The sequence below is a fragment of the Hyla sarda genome, chromosome 7 (genome assembly GCF_029499605.1).
Source record: "Hyla sarda isolate aHylSar1 chromosome 7, aHylSar1.hap1, whole genome shotgun sequence".
NCBI classification, from domain to species: Eukaryota; Metazoa; Chordata; class Amphibia; order Anura; family Hylidae; genus Hyla; species Hyla sarda.
Genome location: NC_079195.1, coordinates 177,150,667 through 177,171,660, shown reverse-complemented (window position 1 = coordinate 177,171,660; position 20,994 = coordinate 177,150,667). Strand labels below are relative to the sequence as shown.

Sequence of the window (20,994 nt, the reverse complement as noted above, 5' to 3'; positions counted from 1 at the left end):
ATATATTCTGCTTATCAAGTAGCAACACACAATATGATTCAGTTATGATTTAGTTTTATGCTGCAACCTTTTTTATTTATTTTTTACATTAAAGACCATTGTTTTCAGGGTCCGAGGCCAGAAAGGTGGGCATGGTGATCTCTTTGCTGTATGGCCCCCCTCATGATTGGGCTTTTTCTTTACCTTCTGATGCTCCCCTTTGTTTCCTCATTTCTGCTAGATCTTTGTATGTGCACAGTAATGACACAAGAAATATGGACCTGTCCAAGTTCCCATGAAGGTATGGGCATCAGTGAGATAGAGAAGCTTCTCCCATTGCAGATCAATTGTACATTGAACCTAATCCTAGAAACAAGTGGCCTAGATTCATCAATCTGTCTGAAACAAAAACGTTTTGGTTTTGCTCATAACAACCAGTCACAGCTCAGCTTTCATTTCTTACCAAGATCCTGCCAAGAATGGGATGCTGATATATACTGAAGCAGAGACCAGCAGGCGCCATTCATTTCAATAGCCCAAGCGGAGTCATGTAGTGACTTCATTCGAGCAGCTTTAAGCTACTATATGCTATTTTATTGGGACACAATAGCGCAGCAGACCACTTTATTGAGTGCCACTAGCATATGCTAGTGGAAAGCTGGCCAATTGGAGCCATAGGTGACTCTCTACTGGCAACTAAAATGAATGGCCTCCACTTCTGTCTTCCACAGTATATGTTGGAATCCTGTTCTTGGCGGCATGCCGACGGATACCTGTGATGGAAGCACTAAACTCAGTGTGAACTTAGCCCAATGAGAATATTGAGAATGAGAATGATTCTACTTGGCAAATACAAGCATGAACTGAGAATATCTAGGCCTAAATCTAAACAAAAACAAACAAAAAATGCAGCAGCACTCCGTAGTGGATGAAAAAAGTGGAGTTAGGCTTTATTCATCAGGTGCAATACACAACATTTCGACCGTCTCACACGGTCTTTGTCAAGCCAAATCTAGCTTCCACAATAATCACTTCCATCAGAAGTCAATGGTAATATATAGAAATTGTAGTTTTATAGTAGATTAGTACATTTATTGTCCTTGGGGTCAATTTCTCATTGAGATGGGTGCTACACATTACAAAGACTAACTTCATGAAAATTTCCACCAAAAAATATAGGCCATGTTTTCACAAAAACTAGAGACCAAGAGGACATGGATAGGATAATATGATATTTAGATAATATTTAGCATATGGTATTTAGACAATATTCTGCACAACAATTGTCTGCAATGGAGTTATTTGGTTACTTGCATTTCCAGTTGCTTTCTTAAAGATTTTACTAGTATCCTACAATTTCAAGCCCTATAAATGTCAGATTGGTATAAATAGTATTTCTTGAAGTTCTGTGTAAATAAAACTATAACCTCTGCTCTATGCCAATACACAAGGGATACAAGCAATAAAATATGGGCCATGTGTGGGTGTGAGCCAACTCTGGTCATATGTTATTGTTATTGAGGGAAACTGCATTAAAGGAGATACCACCTCTATTTATTATGTCACCCTGCCGTGTGAAGCTTCGCTCGATGTCACAATGTCAGCACCCTACTTCACCATTTGGTGGGAAGAATGGACTCCAGAAAGCATAGGTCTCTTTTGTTAATGTGTCAGTGTCACTGTGCACTGAAAAGACTGAACTTCACAGGCCAACAATCCTCCTCAGTCTTCCTGTCTGTTTAAACAGTGAATAGACTTAGTCAATGTGGCCTGGAAGTGAATGCAAACATTTGGAATTAGAATGTGAGTTCTGTGGGTCAGGCATTTATCTCCGGTGACATAATGGTAGATAGTAAATTTGTTTTGGAGATATGTAGTAAATTGGAGATATGAACGATGAGCTATTATACCTGGGTAGATGAATGGTTGTCCTCCCCACCACCGTCGGACATCAATCACGTAAAACATCAGCCCCAGCAGAAGGAAGGAGAAGCAGCTGAGTGTTGTGATGAAAGATAGAGACCTGGGAATGTGGAGAAGGATAAAGCTTTATATCCAAAGTACAATTTGTTCTAAGCGCCTACTTATTGTTATCGAAATTGAAACCAAGCTGAAATGACAAGATGTGGCAATGAGGTAACTGGAGAAATGCAGCAGTTTACGACATGTTCTGCCTTCTGTGGAGCCCGTCTCTTATCCACAATGTCAAACCGAATGATATATCTTCTACCCCTTGGAAAACAGCCACTAATCTATCCGGCTTCTGTATGTCCTCTACTGATGCATATCATTACGGACAGGGCAGAAGGTCAAGTTTCTACATGGATATAAACAGGCAAGGATACCATTTAAGGGTACATTCACATGGGAGGATTTATTTGTGAGTTTCCCGCTGTGTATTTGAAAGGGGGCAGGCTCTTCTCGGCAGGCTCTTCCGCAACGGAAAATATGCTGCGGACAACCGCAAAGAGCCTACCCCCTTTCAAATATGCAGCGGGAATCCCACAAATAAATCCACCCATGTGAATGTACCCTTAGTCTAAGTGCATTTCAAGCCCTTAAATTTTTTTGCCCCATTTTTCTCACTTTAAAGGCATGGGTCTGGGATTGCTTTAAGCCTAGGCCAGTGGTCTCAAACTGCAGCCCTCCAGATGTTGCAACTTCAACTCCCAGCATGCCCGGACAGCCATTGGCTGCAGCCTAGGAGAAGAAAAGATTCTCAAGCTATATAGAAGCAGTACTCCTTCCCTTTAAATTGCATTTTAATCTTTGTTGTTATCATTGCACACATATCAATAGGGTCATATAGGTTACTTGTGAATCTACTCATAAGAAATAAATCTTATTGGTGAATGATTAAATCCCAATACCAGATCCAAATGGGACCCTTTCTTCTGGGACCCATTACTGGGCCAAAAACTGGACCCATCAGAGAATTCTCTGGTGCTTTGCTAGGCCAGTCCCTTCTTGTCTGTATATTAAAGGGTTGTCTGGGGGATAAGAAAAAAAATATTCTATATGGCTGGGGATAGCATAAAAAATTATTTAAAAAATAAACTATACTCACCTTTCTCGAGCCCCTGCAGCACCAATGCTGTTGGTTCCCGGTTATCACTGCTACTTCCTGGTTCCTGTGATGCATCATCCCCGCAGGAAGTGCCCGCTCAGCCAATCACTAGCTGAGGTGGGACACAGCATATGGCCAGTGTATAGCTTTATTTTTATGCCACCTTCAGTTATATATGATTTTTTTTTTCCTGTGACAACCCCTTTATGGTTACAGTTAAGTATAAAGCCTGATGGGCTGTATTTGTGTGAGGGGCAGAAGTAATTATCGCTCCCTGCACTTCCAGGTGGGGCTTATTGGGAACAGGTGGGGGCGTGTGTATATAACTTCCCCCTCTCCTACAGGGGCGGAGCACGTGATGTTTGTGGAATCTCTGCTTCCTGTGTCTGGTGTTTGAATCTCCCACAAAAATCTTCAGAGCTGCTGCTAACGGTGCGGAGGCCTCGCTGATCATGAGTCTGGGGGGTGCAGGCACAGCATCCTGGCAGCTCCGCGGGCTGTCTTATCTGGGGATTCTGTGTTTCACTCTGATTATAAGGTAATATAGGGCAGGTATGGTTCTGGCTGGCTCTGCCTGCAGCGGTAGTGGGGGCTAGGAGCGGCAAGCAGGTGAGTTAAATCGGTGCTGGGGGTAGCACGGCCTCAGCATTTCGCGCAGCCCGCTAGCTGCCTCATGGCAACATGTGGACCGCCTGCCACCCGCACAGCTACAATTGTCTATGCCCTTGGGACAGGTTGCGGCAGCTGCCCAGTCCTCGTTAGGCGGTCCTGTCAGCTGGTCTGCAATCGTTAATCTAAAGTATAGTGCAATGCTCTGCGGAGGGTTGTTTCAATATAACGTTTGCTGTATACAGTGTGGTGCAATGCTCTGCAAAGAGTCGTTTCAATATAACTTTTGTTGTGTGCTGCGGTGCTCTGTGGGGTATACTGTGCCCTTGCAGTATACGATACAGTGTAATGCTCTGCAAAGGGTCTTGTTACATTATAACATGTACTGTATAACAGTATAGTGCAGTGCTCTGCATATGGTCTCATTACAATATAGTATACATGATATACATTTATGGTGTAATACTCTGCAGATGGTCTCGTTACAATATAGTATACATGATATACATTTATGGTGTAATACTCTGCAGTTGGTCTCGTTACAATATAATATACATGATATACAGTTATGGTGTAATACTCTGCAGATGGTCTCGTTACAATATAGTATACATGATAAATAGTTATGGTGCAATGCTCTGCAGATGGTCTCATTACAATATAGTATACATGATATACAGCTATGGTGCTATGCTCTGCAGATGGTCTTGTTACAATATAATATATACTATATACAGTATAGTGCTATACTCTGCAGATGGTCTCATTATAAACAAACTTTATACAGTTAGTGCAATGCTCTGCAGATGGGATGGTTTAAATATAACATATTATATAGGGCATAGTGCAATGCTCTGCAGAGGGTTGTTACAGTTAGCATGTGCAGTGTGGTGCAATGCTCTGCGAAGGGTCTCGTTGCAACACAGGGTGGCATTTACTGTTTAGTGTGGTGCAATACTCTGCAGAGGATCTCGTTGCAGGGTAGCATATGCTGTGTGTGGTGATGCAGTGCTCTGCAGAGTGTCTTGTTTCAATATAGTATACAGTAGGGTGCAATGCTCTGTAGAGATATAACATAGGCTACATCTAATTAAATCATAGTATGCACAGTGTAATACTCGTTGTTTGCACGCTCATGGTATCCATACGGTTCATACGCTTGGTTTATAATGGCCATACACGCATTACTGGTACAAGGGGCACACGAGTAGAGCATCTTCACGGTTTGATAACTCCATGAGTTTGTTATCGTCCGTACTCTCATGGTTAATTCATACGCTTATGGCACAATGGTCGTACGCGCATAGTATGTATACAGTTTCATGTGCTAATATCATTATATGCGGTACATATACTCACTGACGATACATTCACAGCATTTATACTGTTCAAACTTGTTTATGCTGTTCACCTCATGGTTATTCTCTCACTTGCTGGTGTTTTACACGGTCCACAAACTTGGCTTTTATGCTGTTCACATATTCTTGGCATGTTCATGGTCTTACGTTCTTTCTACCATGTTATGTTCATGGCAATCAAACACCTCGTAATTATCGCTGGTTCATACGCTCAAAGTATCATTCGGTTCATGTTAAAGGTATTTCATACTGGTTACGGCAGTATACTGCCTATGGTAATCATACGGTTCATACACTCATGGCAGTTATAGTGGTCACACGCTCACGGTTCTTAAGTTGTTCACATATTCACTGCATTCATACACGCAGGTTTCATACGCTCATGGCAGTTATATTGGTCACACGGTTATGGTTTTGTTGTTCACACGTTCATCACATTCATACACGCAGGGTTCATACGGTTCTTACGCTCATGGCAGTTATATTGGTTACACGGTCATGGTTTTGTGGTTCACACGTTCACCGCATTCATACACGCAGGTTTCATACGCTCATGGCAGTTATATTGGTTACACTGTTATGGTTTTGTTGTTCACACGTTCATCGCATTCATACAGGTAAGTTTCATACGGTTCTCACAGTGTCATGCTGTTTCGTGCAGTTGTGGCCACGCGCTCATAGCATGTTCACAGCATTATACTGCTCATAGTACTCATACCTCATAGCATCATACCACATATTAATTCGTAGCACATATGCTCGACACTTATACTGCACATGTACTTGTAGCATTTATACTGCACATACACAGGGCCTACATCAGGCACATACGCTCTTAGCATTGATACCGCAAGTATTCTCATAGCATTATACTGCTCATAATATCATACCACTATACGCTCATAGCATTTATTCCACATATACACTCGTTGTATTCATACCACAGACATGTTCACGTCATGTATATTGCACATATAATTGTAGCAATACACTACACGGATATTCGTAGCATTCATTCTGTACATACGATGGTAGTAATTATTATGCTGACACGTTGTAGTACTTATTCTGCGTACATGTAGCATTCATTCTGTTATGTTCTCTGCACTAACATCCATAGCGTTTACTGTACATGGGTAATGGTATTTATTCTGCATGTTCATCCATAGCGTCTACACTACACACATGCTCCCGTAGCTTTTACTGTACGTATGTTCATAGCATTCATTCTGTGTATTCGTTCATAGTCTTTTATACGGAAAGTTCACTCAGGTTCGTCAGGATGTTGCCCTATTGCCTGACTCCTCTTCAGGTTAAGGGGTCAATGTCGGTTGCTACTGACAATCGCATTGTTTATTGTCATGACCTGACAAGTTCTCAGGTCAGATACAACCTCCTCTGTTGTATTTCACGACTACGTTATCAGTTAGTTATAGTACACATATTCAACTATCCGACACAGGTACTCGTTCAAAGGGTGGTCATCATTTTAGTGGCACTAATCGGCTGTTCAATACCCGGTCACCTGACTCGTTCCTTCAGGAGTAGGGGTTGAATCGCGGTTGTTATTGACTCAAATTCAGAGCAACCAATTTCAGGAATAGTCACAATGTTAACCTGTTGCCTGACTCCTCTTCAGGTTAAGGAGTAATGTCGGTTGCTACTGACTCGTATTCAGAGCAATTTTGTCGTTTGTGTATTTGTTATGACCTGACACGTTTTCAGGTCAGATACAACCTCGTCTGTTGTATTTCTCGATTACGTTATCATTTCATTATAGTACACAGATTCAACTATCTGGCATAGTTGCACGTTACGCTCATAGTCTGGTAGTCTGGTTACGTTCATAGCTTTATTTTGTTGTACTGCACATGGGTAATAGTTTTTCTGCATTTCAATCCTTAGAGTCTACACTACACATATGCTCCCTTAGCTTTACTGTACTTATGCTCATAGCTTTCATACTGCATATTCGTGCATAGTGTTTCTACGGAAAGCTTATACAGCTTTGTTAAACGTTGCCCTATTTGCCTGACTCCTTCAGCTTAAGGGGTTAATGTCGGTTGCTACCGACGAATTTTCAGAGCAATTACATTTTGGTTTATTGTAATGACCTGAGACGTTCTCAGGACAGATACAGCCTCCTCCGTGGTATTTCATGACCACGTTATCAGTTACTTATAGTAGACATATTCAACTATCCGGTATAGTTGCACATTGTCTTTTATCTTTTTAGAGATATGTTGTTTACACTTTATTTTCTAGGCATGTATGCTGTACTCCTAATGGTGTTAGAGCATAAATTCATAACATTCCTTACATTTTCACGGTACTTACGCTCCCAGCTGGTGTATGACACATGCACCAGTACACAGCATTTGTTGCATACTACCATAGTGAATAGCAGTTGCACCTCTGGCTGTACATATATTTACAATACACGATTACAGTATTCATATTGAGGGACATTTATCAATGTTTGCTTATGTATTCTTTTTTTTTTTTGTAATTTTTTCCTTATTTGTCAACTGGTTTCAGCCTGTTGATAGTTTTCTTTCACGTAAGCTATTTTCCTTTTTTACTTTGGTAGTAGCTTTTTCTGCTCCATGTTTGAGCTGGAGTAAATTTAGTCAATTTTTAACCCTGTTGCGACTTTTTGTTGCGACTGTCACAGTTAATAAATACCTGACTACCCGTAGTCCATTTTAAAATTATTACTACGTAGTAAATTTTTGGAAAACTTGCTTTTCTCGCTTTACAGTCAAAATGTCGCACAAAAAATCGCGTAGTCGCAGTTGTGACAATTTTGCGACAATTATAGTAAAGAAAACCTGACTAAACCGGTTGATAAATGTCCAGAATTGTGCTTACATTCATTGCAGATATATCGAGCACATATTCTTAAACCCCCTACGTCTGCAGGGGGGGATGCAACACATAGGTTATTGTTACAGACATGTCTCAGAGCAATAACATATTGAGTAGCGGCTTGTAGTTGGGTATACTGTTAGCAGGTTATGCCGCACATACGGTTAACATGTTTCATGCGGTGCACACAGTGGATGTAGATCATTTGGTTAGGGTATTGGGCACAAGTGGTCATTTTTGTTAGGCTACACGCTTTCAGAACAACACGCCAGCTTCATACAGGTTTTTTGTCAGGAATACTCATGATGTTACCCTGTTGCCTGACTCCTCTTCAGGATGAAGGGGTAATGCCAGTTGCTACTGACTCGTTTTCAGAGCAATATTTGTCGTTTGTTATATTTGTTATGACCTGACACGTTTTCAGGTCAGATACAGCCTCGTCTGTTGTATTTCTCGATTACGTTATCATTTCGTTATAGTACACAGATTCAACTATCCGGCATAGTTGCACGTTCTCTTTTAAGGAGGGCCAGCAGTTAGTTGCAGATATATTGTGCATTTAATACAGTTACATGACTCATTTCTTTAGGGTCGGGGATTGAATCGTGGTTGCTGCTGTCTTATTTCAGAGCAATTGATTTGACATGGTTATGTAGGTAATCTGTAGGTAAAAAGTGGTTTACAAAGACCTGTGATGTTTACAGGCACAATGATTTCACAAAGACCTGTCATGTCTACAGGCTCGATGGTTTCGCGGAACCTGTGACTGGTTCAGGCACGACGGTGTCACAAAGACCTTTCAGGTCTACAGGCATGATGGTTCACCTAAACACTGGTCAGGTCTACAGGCATGTTGCTCACGCAGGGAGCTGTCATCTGCAACGGGTCATCACTTCCAAGTCCAGTTGGGTCAGTACAGTGGCTAGTTAGGTATGTCTGTTGTTACAGTCTCAATCAGGTAAGGTGCCTTTGTGAACCTTGTCAGGCGACATGACCCACACGGTCTATCAGGTAGATAGGTATTTCTTGTCATTTACCTGTCAGTTTAGTTTTTGCCTCTTAAATAGCAAGGGATTGGTGCTTTTCAGACCTGCCATGAAGTTAGCCTTTCCATGTCCATTTGAAGTAATGTCACAAGTGGGGATGGTAATAGGTATAGTTCAGTTAGTATGTTTGGCAGGGAATGTTATTCTCAGGTTGATTCTTAACAGATTACGTTACTACCACGATTTCAAAGGTATGGTTACCACCTCTAGTAGTCACTAGTTGGTTGGGGCTACTCTTTCAGCACATTAGGTATAGTCTACTTCAGGTATGTGAAGATTGATGCTGGGTGTAGGATCTGTTGTTTCAGGAATTGTATTCATCCTAGCATGGTTGCTTTTTGCCCTCTATAGGCGTGCCCTCATTGCGCGGTTATGGCACAACTCAGACCGCTATGCTAGGGTAAGATCTTGTATAGGTATGTAGGCAATCTTTCCTGTCACTAGTACACGTATGGAGCCCCGAACACAAGTATAAAGCCTGATGGGCTGTATTTGTGTGAGGGGCAGAAGTAATTATCGCTCCCTGCACTTCCAGGTGGGGCTTATTGGGAACAGGTGGGGGCGTGTGTATATAACTTCCCCCTCTCCTACAGGGGCGGAGCATGTGATGTTTGTGGAACCCTCCCAACCCTCCCTTATTTTATTCCTTCACTATAGTGCATGCCCTCTATAGGCGTGCCCTCATTGCGCGGTTATGGCACAACTCAGACCGCTATGCTAGGGTAAGATCTTGTATAGGTATGTAGGCAATCTTTCCTGTCACTAGTACACGTATGGAGCCCCGAACACAAATACATTTTAAAGAATCAATTAAGACTTTGCTTCCTGCTGGATGCCGAAGAAAGTGATGAAGAATCATTATCTATAGATTGCTAACAGAACCTATAGAAAGCTGCAGGGAATGTGAGATTCTTATGGCTCTCCAACTTTTCATGTAGTTAAAGGGGTACTCCGGTGGAATTTTTTTTTTTTTTTTTTAATCAACAGCTGCCAGAAAGTTAAACAGATTTGTAAATTACTTTAAAAAAAATCTTAATCCTTCCAGTACTTATCAGCTGCTGTATGATCCACAGGAAGTTATTTTCTTTTTGAATTTCTTTTCTGTCTGACTGCAGTGCTATCTGCTGATACCCCTGTCCATGTCAGGAACTGTCCAGAGCAGGAGAGGATTGCTATGGGGACTTGCTCCTGCTCTGGACAGTTCCTGACATGGACAAAGGTGTCAGCAGAGAGCACTGCGGTAAGACAGAAAATAAATTTGAAAAGAAAATAACGTCCAGCGGTGCATACAGCAGCTGATCAGTACCGGAAGGATTAAGCTTTTTAAATAGAAGTAATTTACAAATCTGTTCAACTTTCTGGTACCTGTTGATTTAAAAAAAAAAATGTTTTCCACCGGAGCACCCCTTTAAGTTACTTTAGTTAACACAAACTTTCCCTACTCACTGTTTCAACTTGTAGAATTAATAGACTATAAGAACCCCCTACAAGTCATGATTTAAGGATATTCCATGCACATAACACTTGGAAATCCTGAAAATATGACTTCTTGGGGGTATTTGGGGGCATCAAGCTAATTTTCTGACCATTTATTGGTCTGCCTATTCTGACCTTGGCCTTTCTGACTTTGCTAGTCTTCTGCTTTGGTGGGCTACTTTGGCATTGCCAGCTGTTGCTATCAGTGACTACTCATAGGGGAGTGATGTAGGGATTTGCTGCAATGGGGTCAAGATCCCTGTACAGGGTTTAAGCATGATGAAAACCTGGGAATCCCACAGACTCCATTTACACAGTTGGAGTGTACCATGACTACAGTGTGTTAACCCAAAGTGTTTCATGCCTCCAAAAGTTGTTCTGGGATTCCTATACTTTATTGTCCATGCACATAGGCCAATCTCAATGAGCTACTGGTGGTACAAACTATACAATCAGCTTATCCCGACATAATGATTGTGCATACTGAACGGAAAATAGACACAGTACAATATGCATTCAAATGTGGGAAGTGCATAGTGGCTTTATGCAATTTGTGCACCTGACTTTTCCAATTTGTTGGTGTTATACGACCTGATACCATCCTATGGGTAATTCAATATTTATAGTCAGTAACATGATGCGCGACATCAGGTATTCTAGATTTTTGATTGTTACACAACTGATCTGTAGGCACTGGGTTCACGCTGTGCTGGATGTCTACTCCTCTTATTGCTGCACGTGGTGAATACGTTATATAAATGAAATAAATCACATACTTCTTCCTTGATAGTACTCATCTGTGCTACTTTATTTTAATACTTCCTAAAAGCCATTTATCTGTCCGTTGAAGGGCTGCCTACACCATCTGCATACTGAATGCTTATAAGTAACTGTGTATTGATTTTCAGTTCTGTAAAGCTGTCAAGTGCCTTCTTGGGTGTAAGGATAGTAAGTATGAGGATTTGAGGAGGGGGTGGAGAAATCTACCACTTGTGTTTTTTTACATTTTATTTATGTATTTTGAACATTGAATATTCAAATATAAGACTCAATAAAACTTTACAGCCATTCAATCACAGGTCTAAACAGATGGCCTTTTTTTTTATCTCGACAAGAATGGTTTGAAGCAAGGATGTGCACTGTATATTTGGAAAGTGTTTCCCCCATGGTCATGCTGCTGTTCAGTTTAATATATGTTTTTTAGCTAAGTGAGCGCTTAGCGTGTTATTTCACGGTTCTACGTAACCGAAACACAGAGTCTATGGGACCATCAGACAGAGTGGGGAGAGAAGTGTGCGGCAGCATGCTTCTCTCCCTTCTTGTACTAGTGAACACTAGTCCCCAAACGATAAAAACAGTTGATACATCCCTTGGACATGTCAAACGTTGGAAAATTAAATAATCTTTTCATGCTTTTTTAGAGCTTATTTTTTTCATATTCATCGTAATGTATTGTTTATTCTGCTATATTAATGTACATAGATGAACTAATTTTCCGTTTACATTGAACTTTCACCTATATTCTCTCAGTACCCAAGCACTTAAATGGATGTTCAATGCAACAAGAGTTCATCCCCTTCAGTATGTGCCTGATGGATGCTGTAAACTATCATGCTACTATCCATCAGGTCATCTAGATTAAATCATTTAGTTTCTATTCATCTTGTTGACTAAATAAATCTAAATATGGGTACAAATAATTAGTCATTTACATTTAAAAATAATATCTTGACTTCCGGTTTAGGTATAGGCATATGAGGAGGTGGGAGACAAAGCTCCTGCAGACCTGGGCACTCTGACCTGCATTGCTATCTCCTGAGGTGTTCTATTGGCACCCCCTGCACACTGGGACTTCCCCTGCCTCCTTCTGTGGGACCCATATGGATTGCTAACTCTGTAAAGGTAGCCAGCACACGGGACTCACGGTTTCTACTGCCGCAAAGCAAACACATGATCCTTAGATGTCGCCTGCAGAACAAACACATGATCCTAAGTTATTGCCAATGCTACCTTCCACTTTATCTGCTACACCAGCTCCTCCAATTCCTTAAGAACCCAGCAGCATACTGCTTTTCCCTGATGGAGGAGTGTTCACAGCCCTTCTTTTCCCCTGTGAACACCCTGGCCCTGGACCTGAAGATGGTGAAGCTCATCAAACCTGACATCCGATCGGGGGACAGGGAGAGTAAGCCCTAAACTGACCCTAAAACCGCTTTCCCTGCCTACTTGCCCATACACTCTAAATGGTGGATAGACAACTGGGCGCCGGTCCCTTCCTGAATTAAAGTGCAGGGGCCTAATAAAAACACATACTAATAAATAGTTGGTCACAAACCAGAAACATAACAGGAACATAAAACTCTATAGTATTAAATGGGCACTGTCAGATACAAAACTTTTGATATGTTGGAAAGCATGCAAAACCAACAGGTTTTGCAATTGCTTTCATTAGAAAATGTTCAGTATTTCATAGTGAAAAAGCCAGTCAAATAACTGCCCCCCCCCCCGCCTACTTGAACACATACTAGTCCTGCTGTGTCCATGCATCATCACCTATGTCATGGACACACTTCCTTGAATGACAGCTGGGAATGCAGGGCTCACAGCTGGAGGAAAAATCCTCCCACTGTCAGCTTGTGTCCCGGTACAGTCAGTAAGGACAAGCTGGGAGTTTTATTTTTTCTAATGCTAGTGGAGATGTTAGCAGACAGCTTACTGAGGGAGGGGGCGGAGACCTGCACAGTGCGGCCTCGCCCCCTCCCTTTGAGAGGAATTCAGACTAATGAGCTAAATTAAAAGTGTAATAAAAAAATAAATAAAGGTGCTAGACACATAAAAATGAGATGCACATGGTCAGGATTAGGTACTGAGGGATATATATAAAAAAAAAAAATTGTACGATCTGACGGGTATGCTTTAAGTTCAGAGGACACAGATCAGTACCAGCACAGTATAGATAAGCAGTCATGAACAGAACTTCAAAGATCTGAATAAAGAACTAATAAACACCAGACAGGAAAACCCCAGACAGGAAAACAGATAAGTCAGAACATACTCCAGAACAAAACAGGAATAAACTTAATCCCCTAGAAAAACCTTGGTAGACACAGGAATAACAATACGCTCTGAGTCCCACGGACAGGTAAATGAAATCTATTGCTAAACAGGAATTATCGCGATCCCTCCGAACACCTCAAGTAGACACGGAGTCCCCATGGACAGCTAACAGGGATTCCAAGTTACAACTCAGAAAAAACAGATACAACAGGATATAATTATAGAACACAGTTCACATTGAACACAAGACAGGAGCCCCCATGGAAAAGCAACAGGGATGCCCAGATACACAGGATATAGATATAGAACACTGTTCACACTGAACACAAGACAGGAATAATCACAATCCCTTCAGAAAACCTCCAGTAGAAACGGAGTCACCATGGACAGGTAATAGGGATCTAACATAGGACACTGTTCACACTGGACACACAAACTGGACACTCCACTAACAAAGTAGCCATTAATAATAAATCCAAATAGAATGCTGGCCAGCGGCACACTCACCAGTGTGGACAAGATGTTGGCACAGTAGGAAAACAGAAATATAAAACACAGAACTTCATATAAATGGATACAAGAGAAAACATAGTGTGAAGAGACACATAGCAAACAGAACATACAAATTCTAAATCCGACAAAACAAAAACAGTTTAAAATCTACTAAGAGCATGCCACATAACATTGGCTAAAACCAGAAAATTCAAAGTGCATGCTAAAACAGAGATAATAGATTAAAAGCTCAAACAAAGAGTGTTTCACCAAGAGCTCCATGCAGCATGTCCAGCATCTTAGCAAGTCAGGATGTAATGAAGTCAATCACCAGCACTGAAGCTAGGCTGAGCTGACTATAAATAGACACACCCTAGGAGCTATTGGCTGAAAAAAGCCTTAGGCATTAACTATTCCCTGGCCGGGGAACATAAAACTGTGCAAACACAAGCAATCCAATAGCTGTGTGTGAACACAGACCATGACAGACATGACAGTGGAGAAACACATCTGTCGTGTCCCAGTACAGAACGTGGTTCTGTACAGTTCCTAAAGTCCCCTCAGGTAGAGTCCCTCAAGTCCACAGGGCTCTCCTGCAGGATCCACCTAGGTCATTATTATGATTACTATTGCACATTCATTCTGTATGTTTATTTAAGGTATTGTCCAGTGAATATAAGCTATGTGCAAAGGTTATTAGGATCTTTAAACTGTATAGGACCTTCATAAGGTCATGTGACATGGTCATGTGATATGTGATCACCTGATACCCAGAGTTCCAGAGGCACAGGTAACCACAGGCAGCAACCAATGGGTCCCGTGTGCTTGATATATAAGGGGCTGTAGTCTCCACACTAGGTCTCTTTAGTTCCTACTCCTCTTGGTTCCTGCTCTGCACTTCCTGGACACTGAAGCAAGCACAAGTCCTGTACAAGTTCAGTCCAGTACAGCTACGTCAAAGCCTACAAGTCTGCAGCCACATCTAATCTGTAAGTCTTATCTATGTCTACAAGTCAAGTCTCTACTGTCCCTACCAAAGTCATAACAGTAGCACAGTGGCCTGCATCATTATTATTAACACTACAAGTTCAAAGAAGCCTGAGAGGTTCCCTGTGTCCCGGTCACCTCTGTGGAAGTTGGCAATCTATAAGAAATGTTATACTGCCTTCTTCAGTAAAGTTCCAGTTGCATCAAAACCTGCTTTGGACTCTCATTTAATATATGCCGTTTCTGGGTTGGTTGTCGGCGGTGCCCTACACCATACAACCACATCCTGGCGTCACAAACACTAGGGGTTAACAACATCTTGCTCCAGGGGTTAATACCATCTGGCCCCACCACTTCCACCGCTACACCGTGGGTCACCACACATCATTATTCTGGAAGATATGTGGCTTATTCACACAAAAGATTTGTACTGAAGATCTGAAAAATCACACACTCCTTGTTAGGGTCAGCGAATCATTCTCACAGTCTAAATAATACAAGTTCTGTGAAAGGGACATGCCAGAGGCCCTAGGACTGCAACATCTGTGTAGGGTAGAAAGAGTGCACAGCTTGGACCCTGCTCCTTGCCTGTGCTTGACTTCTCAAATGGTCAATAGCACTCATCTGAGACAGGTGACACTCAAGTTTCTTAACTATACTGACAAGATAGAGATCCTTCGTGCTTTCCGCAAATGCACCTCACAGTTGAAATGGAGATGAGAAACAATCTCCACATTTTCCCTTGAGGGCAGTCTTATAGGACTGTTTTTGTAGGTCTTCATTATCTCCCTGCTTACCTCACTTACTACTGGACATGTAGGGAATGGAGGGTTTTATGTTTCATGTAATCACACCTCTAGGTGGGTCCACTCCCTCTCACTTCTTCATTGTGGTTAAAGATTTAGACTTCCCCGGTGCTCTCTTAGATTGCCCATGCCCCATTTTTAAAATGGGTTGCCATTATGTTAGTGTATCCATAACAAGTTTATTACGAGTTGCATGATTTTCCCAGGCATAGGACCCATTTCCCCATGTGTCTGAAAAAAGACAAGTCCTTTGCACCGGGGTTGTGGTTGTCTTTTCTTCATCTATGGTGTTACAGTACATGGGGGACTTTTTATTTTATATTTTAATTACATTTTTGGGGGATAACTATTGCATGCTTTTAGAGTCTCTCTATTCAAGGGGCTTCATCTGGGATTTTAAGCCCCCCCCTTCCCTGATTATAAAGCTGTTTGTTCACTCCTTTTTTTCTAGTACCCCCTCTCTGTGTGACCATGGTATTTTAATTTATGTTTAAGCTAATTTCTTGAAATGTTAGGGGCTCAGCTCCCCCCCAAAAACAGATGAAAATTCAGCATTTTCTGAAATGTGGATTTTCAGAAAATGCAAAAAATATGGGTCAGACAGGTTTATGGTTCATCAGCAATAGATTTTGGGGCAAATATGGGGTATTGACTCTGATCCATAACTTGTTTCCTTGTCATCTCCTGTCTCAGGAGGGAGACGTTAAAGGCCATATGTTGCATATTGTTCTTGAACATAATGATAATTCTTATAGTATCTATAACACGTATGCTCCTAATGGAGATGTTAACCCTTTCCATGATTCCTTAGCAACAGGATGCTTATCCACAGAAGGTCATGGATGGTGATATAAATTCTGTTTTGCACTCCTAAGTTGACTGAAGAGACTCCTCCTCCAATCCTATGATTAGAGATGAGCGAATCGAAGTTGACGAACCCGAATTCGTTACGAATTTCATGAAAAATTTGATTCGCAACGAATGCGAATATCGCCGCAATTCGATCGCACGAATCGCTTCATTAAACTCCATTTTACAGCGTTCCAGGCTATTGGAGACCTAAGATGGCGGATCCACATGTGAGTACATGGGGCAGGGGATTACGGGAGGGCGGGAAACAGCAGCGGGAATGAAGGTAGGCGGGCTGACCCTGAATCACATGTGAGATGCAGCCTATCAGTGTTCACTGACCCCTGTGATGTCACAGCCCCTATATAATCGGCGGCCATCTTGCCTCTCTTCATTTCATCTATGCACTCCGATAGAGAGGACGGGACTGCGTGTGTGTGAATAGTTCATACCACAGCGTACAACTGCAACTGCTAGTCACATCAGCATTAGGGAAAGACAGGAGCGCAGAGTGCTGTGCTGTTACACTGTGAAGGATCATTGATTGCTAAACCTCCTATTCACGTTATTGAGCATTGCAGCAGAGGGGGGCAGATAGCTGTCAGCTGCCTCATACAGATCTCCAAGCTGCCTGAACTTTCTGAAGCATCTTATCTCCTCATTGTTCAGCCCAATTGAGTTTTTTTTTTTTGCTCCACAAATCTTCTGCTGCTCAGAATTGTGTGACAGAGTGCAATTTAGGGTTTAATCCCTGGATTTTTTGTTTTTTTGTGATGCTGCACTGTTGGGTCCTGCTGCTGTTCAGAAATACGTGATTGTTCAGGGGACTGTAGTGCATTTGTACCATTTTGTACCTGTTAATCTGTCAAGGGGCTACATACTGTGCAAGTACAAACAATAGTATTGACCGGCTGTTTTTTAAATTTTTTTTAAATACAGAGTTTTTTTCTGCGTATAGTTACGCATATTAATGCCCTTATCAGTGCATACCGCATAGGTACATCCAAGTATTGTACCATTTAGTACCTGTTAATCTGTCAAGGTGCTCCATACCGTCAAAGTCCAAACAATACTATTCACCGGCTGGTGTTTTACAAAAATAAAGAGTTTTTTCTCCGTATAGTTACGCATATTACTGCCCTCATCAGTGCATACCGCATAGGTACATTCAAGTAGTGTACCATTTAGTACCTGTTAATCTGTCAAGGTGCTCCATACCGTCAAAGTCCAAACAATAGTATCCACCGGCTGGTGTTTTACAAAAATACAGAGTTTTTTCAGTGAATAGATGCACATCTTACTGCCCTCATCAGTGCATACCGCATATGTACATCCAAGTAGTGCACCATCTTGTACCTGTTAATTTGTAAAGGGCTTACATACTGTGAAAGGACAGCCGTCAGTAATCACCTGCTGCTGTTCTAGACAAATATTGTTTAAAGAGTAGTGTAGTAATTGTATTGTAATACCCTCATAAACGCACTAAGTATATCAGGCAAAGAAGTGCCAGGACGTGCACAGAGGAGTGGCAGAGGCCTAAATACTTCAGGCAGAGTTGGCAGCAGACTTGGGGCGAGTGGCAGCAGGAGTCGCAGCGAGAGGCCTGAGCTCCAGTTATCAGCCAGCGGTCGTGTCTCCACCAGCAACCCATCTGCCGTCGTGGATTGGTTAACACAATCATCCACATCATAACAAGTGACATCTGACACCCCCAGTCAACAGTCAGTGGGTTCCTCAGACACAACCCTCAGTTGGCATGGCCCAGGAGCAGTCCCTGTCCTCCCATTGCCTTTGTCCTATGCTGTTCCTTCTCCTAAAGAAGTATCTTATGCTGTGGGTTCAGCTCCACTATTTACTGAGGACGATCTAATAGAGGACAGTCAGCAGCTACTGGACAGCCAAGAAGGGGAGGAGACATGCGCCGCTTGCTCCACTAGGCGGCCAAGTAGTGATGTGTAGCGTGACGTGGAAGGCGGTGTTGCAAGTGTTCAGGGTCTTGAAGCAGACACTGCTGGGGAATCTGAGGAGGACATCAGTGACGTGCACACATCTGTTGATGATGATGCCGATCGCAATTGGTAGCCGGGTGCAGAAGGGGCTTCATCATCATCAGGAGAAGAGAGTTGCAGGTTGCCCTTGAGGCAGCAAGACGGTTGGCAGTCAGCGAGGTGGCAAGAGTGGAAATTTAGGAGCCAAACGTGCCCGGGGGAGACCACCTGCTTTGTGGCAGCCTACCTTTCCGGGAGGTAGTGGAACAGGTGTTCCTGGAGACGACGCCAGTAGCAGTCAATTAGTGCAGACTGCGGGTGGGAATATCAGCTACTCGGCAGTGTGGAAGTTTTTCATAAGGCATCCGGAGGAGGTTCACGTAGCTAGCCACATGCAAGATCTGTCGGCAGAAGGTGAAGCGTGGCCAGGGTCCCAATGTCGGCATCATGGCCCTGCGTCAACACATGCTTCGCCACCATAAAGCGACCTGGGAGAACCGTGGTTCCGATGTAGTGGTCCAGCCTGCTGCATCACCCAGTGGCCATCCGCTCCCTCCTGTCACGGTTCGGCTGGCAGGAGGTGGATCCTCTGTGCCAGAGAGGGATTGGCGTGGACCGTGCTAGTGGACCGGTTCTAAGTTACTACTGGTATTCACCAGAGCCCGCCGCAAAGCGGGATGGTCTTGCAGCGGCGGTAGTAACCAGGTCGTATCCACTAGCAACGGCTCAACCTCTCTGACTGCTGAAGATAGGCGCGGTACAAGGGAGTAGACAAGAGCAAGGTCGGACGTAGCAGAAGGTCGGGGCAGGCAGCAAGGATCGTAGTCAGAGGCAACGGCAGGAGGTCTGGAACACAGGCTAGGAACACACAAGGAACGCTTTCACTGGCACAATGGCAACAAGATCCGGCGAGGGAGTGCAGGGGAAGTGAGGTATACATAGGGAGTGCACAGGTGAACACACTAATTAGACCAACTGCGCCAATCAGTGGCGCAGTGGCCCTTTAAATCGCAGAGACTCGGCGCGCGCGCGCCCTAGGGAGCGGGGCCGCGCGCGCCGGGACAGGACCGACGGAGAGCGAGTCAGGTACGGGAGCCGGGTTGCGCATCGCGAGCGGGCGCCACCCGCATCGCGAATCGCATCCCGGCTGGAGGCGGTATCGCAGCGCACCCGGTCAGTAGATCTGACCGGGGCGCTGCAGTAGCGAGGGTGTTGCGAGCGCTCCGGGGAGGAGTGGGGACCCGGAGCGCTCGGCGTAACACCTCCTTCATCCAGCCAAGGCTCCACCACCTCAGCCGAAGGGAGCTGTGTGTCAAACCCTCCTTCTGTCCCTCCTGCTTCTCCCGCTTTTAGTCAGCCATTCCGCCAACAATCAATCGGCGAAGCCATGTCCAAGAGACAACAGTATGCGCCCACTCATCCAACGGCGCAGAAGTTGAATGTGCTCCTGTCCAAGTTGCTGGTGTTGCAGTCCCTCCCTTTTCAAGTGGTGGACTCTGCACCTGTCAGAGAATTAATGGCTTGTGCCGAGCCGAGGTGGAGAGTCCCAAGCCGTCATTTCTTTGCGAAGAAGGCAGTACCAGCCCTGCATAAGTTTGTACAAGAGAAGGTGGGCCAGTCCTTGAGCCTGTCGGTGTGTTCAAAAGTGCACGGCAGCGCCGACGTGTGGAGCTGTAATTATGGGCAGGGACAATACTTGTCTTTTACGGCCCACTGGGTAAATGTGGTTCCTGCACAGCCACAACAGCAACTTGGACAGGTCACAACGCTTCCTCCTCCACCCTCTCGCTCCAGGCAGTTGGTCCTGTTACCGTGTGCGACGCCGCCTCCTCATCCTCCAACATGTCCTCGGCCTCCACTGCACGTCTAAATCTCGGTTGCCCTTCATCGTACCATCTGTGTAGGGCACGGCAGTGTCAAGCTGTTCTTCGCATGGTTTGCCTTGGCAAATGGAGTCACACAGGGGAGGAACTGCTAAAGTTCATTCGTAAAGAAATCCGAGTATGGCTTACTCCACGAAATCTGGAAATGGGAACCATGGTGACCGACAATGGGAAGAACATCGTGTCGGCGCTGCGACAAGGAAGTGTGAAACATGCGCCCTGCATGGCACACGTGTTGAATCTGGTTGTCAAGCCTTCACCCTCAAGTCTTCACCCCATTTGCAAAACATCCTGAAAATGGCAAGGAACTGTGCATGCACTTCAGCCACTTGTACACCGCCAAGCACACCTTCCTTGAGCTGCAGCGTCAGAACGGTATCCCACAACATAGTCTTATTTGTGACGTTGCCACACGTTGGAATTCCATCCTCCATATGTTGGACAGACTATACGAACAAAGAAAAGCCATCACCGATTTCTTGATGATCCAAGCAGATAGGAGTACTCCCCTGTGTAACTTCAATGTGAA

General features: G+C 43.6%; 1 protein-coding gene across 14 annotated transcripts in view; it reads right to left on the bottom strand.

Moving 5' to 3' along the window:
• The window catches only part of LOC130282764 (proto-oncogene tyrosine-protein kinase receptor Ret-like), a 597,601-nt gene that overhangs the window by 143,875 nt on the left and 432,732 nt on the right, over window positions 1-20,994 (bottom strand). For 11 of the 14 annotated variants that reach the window (XM_056531399.1, XM_056531400.1, XM_056531401.1 and 8 more), the window contains one exon: window positions 1,890-2,002. In XM_056531399.1, the coding sequence (XP_056387374.1) occupies window positions 1,890-2,002 (113 nt within the window). Of the gene's footprint in view, window positions 1-1,889; window positions 2,003-2,565; window positions 2,681-5,014; window positions 5,041-5,066; window positions 5,291-20,994 lie in introns of those variants that run through there. The other 3 variants (XM_056531409.1, XM_056531412.1, XM_056531411.1) reach the window with 3 other exon arrangements.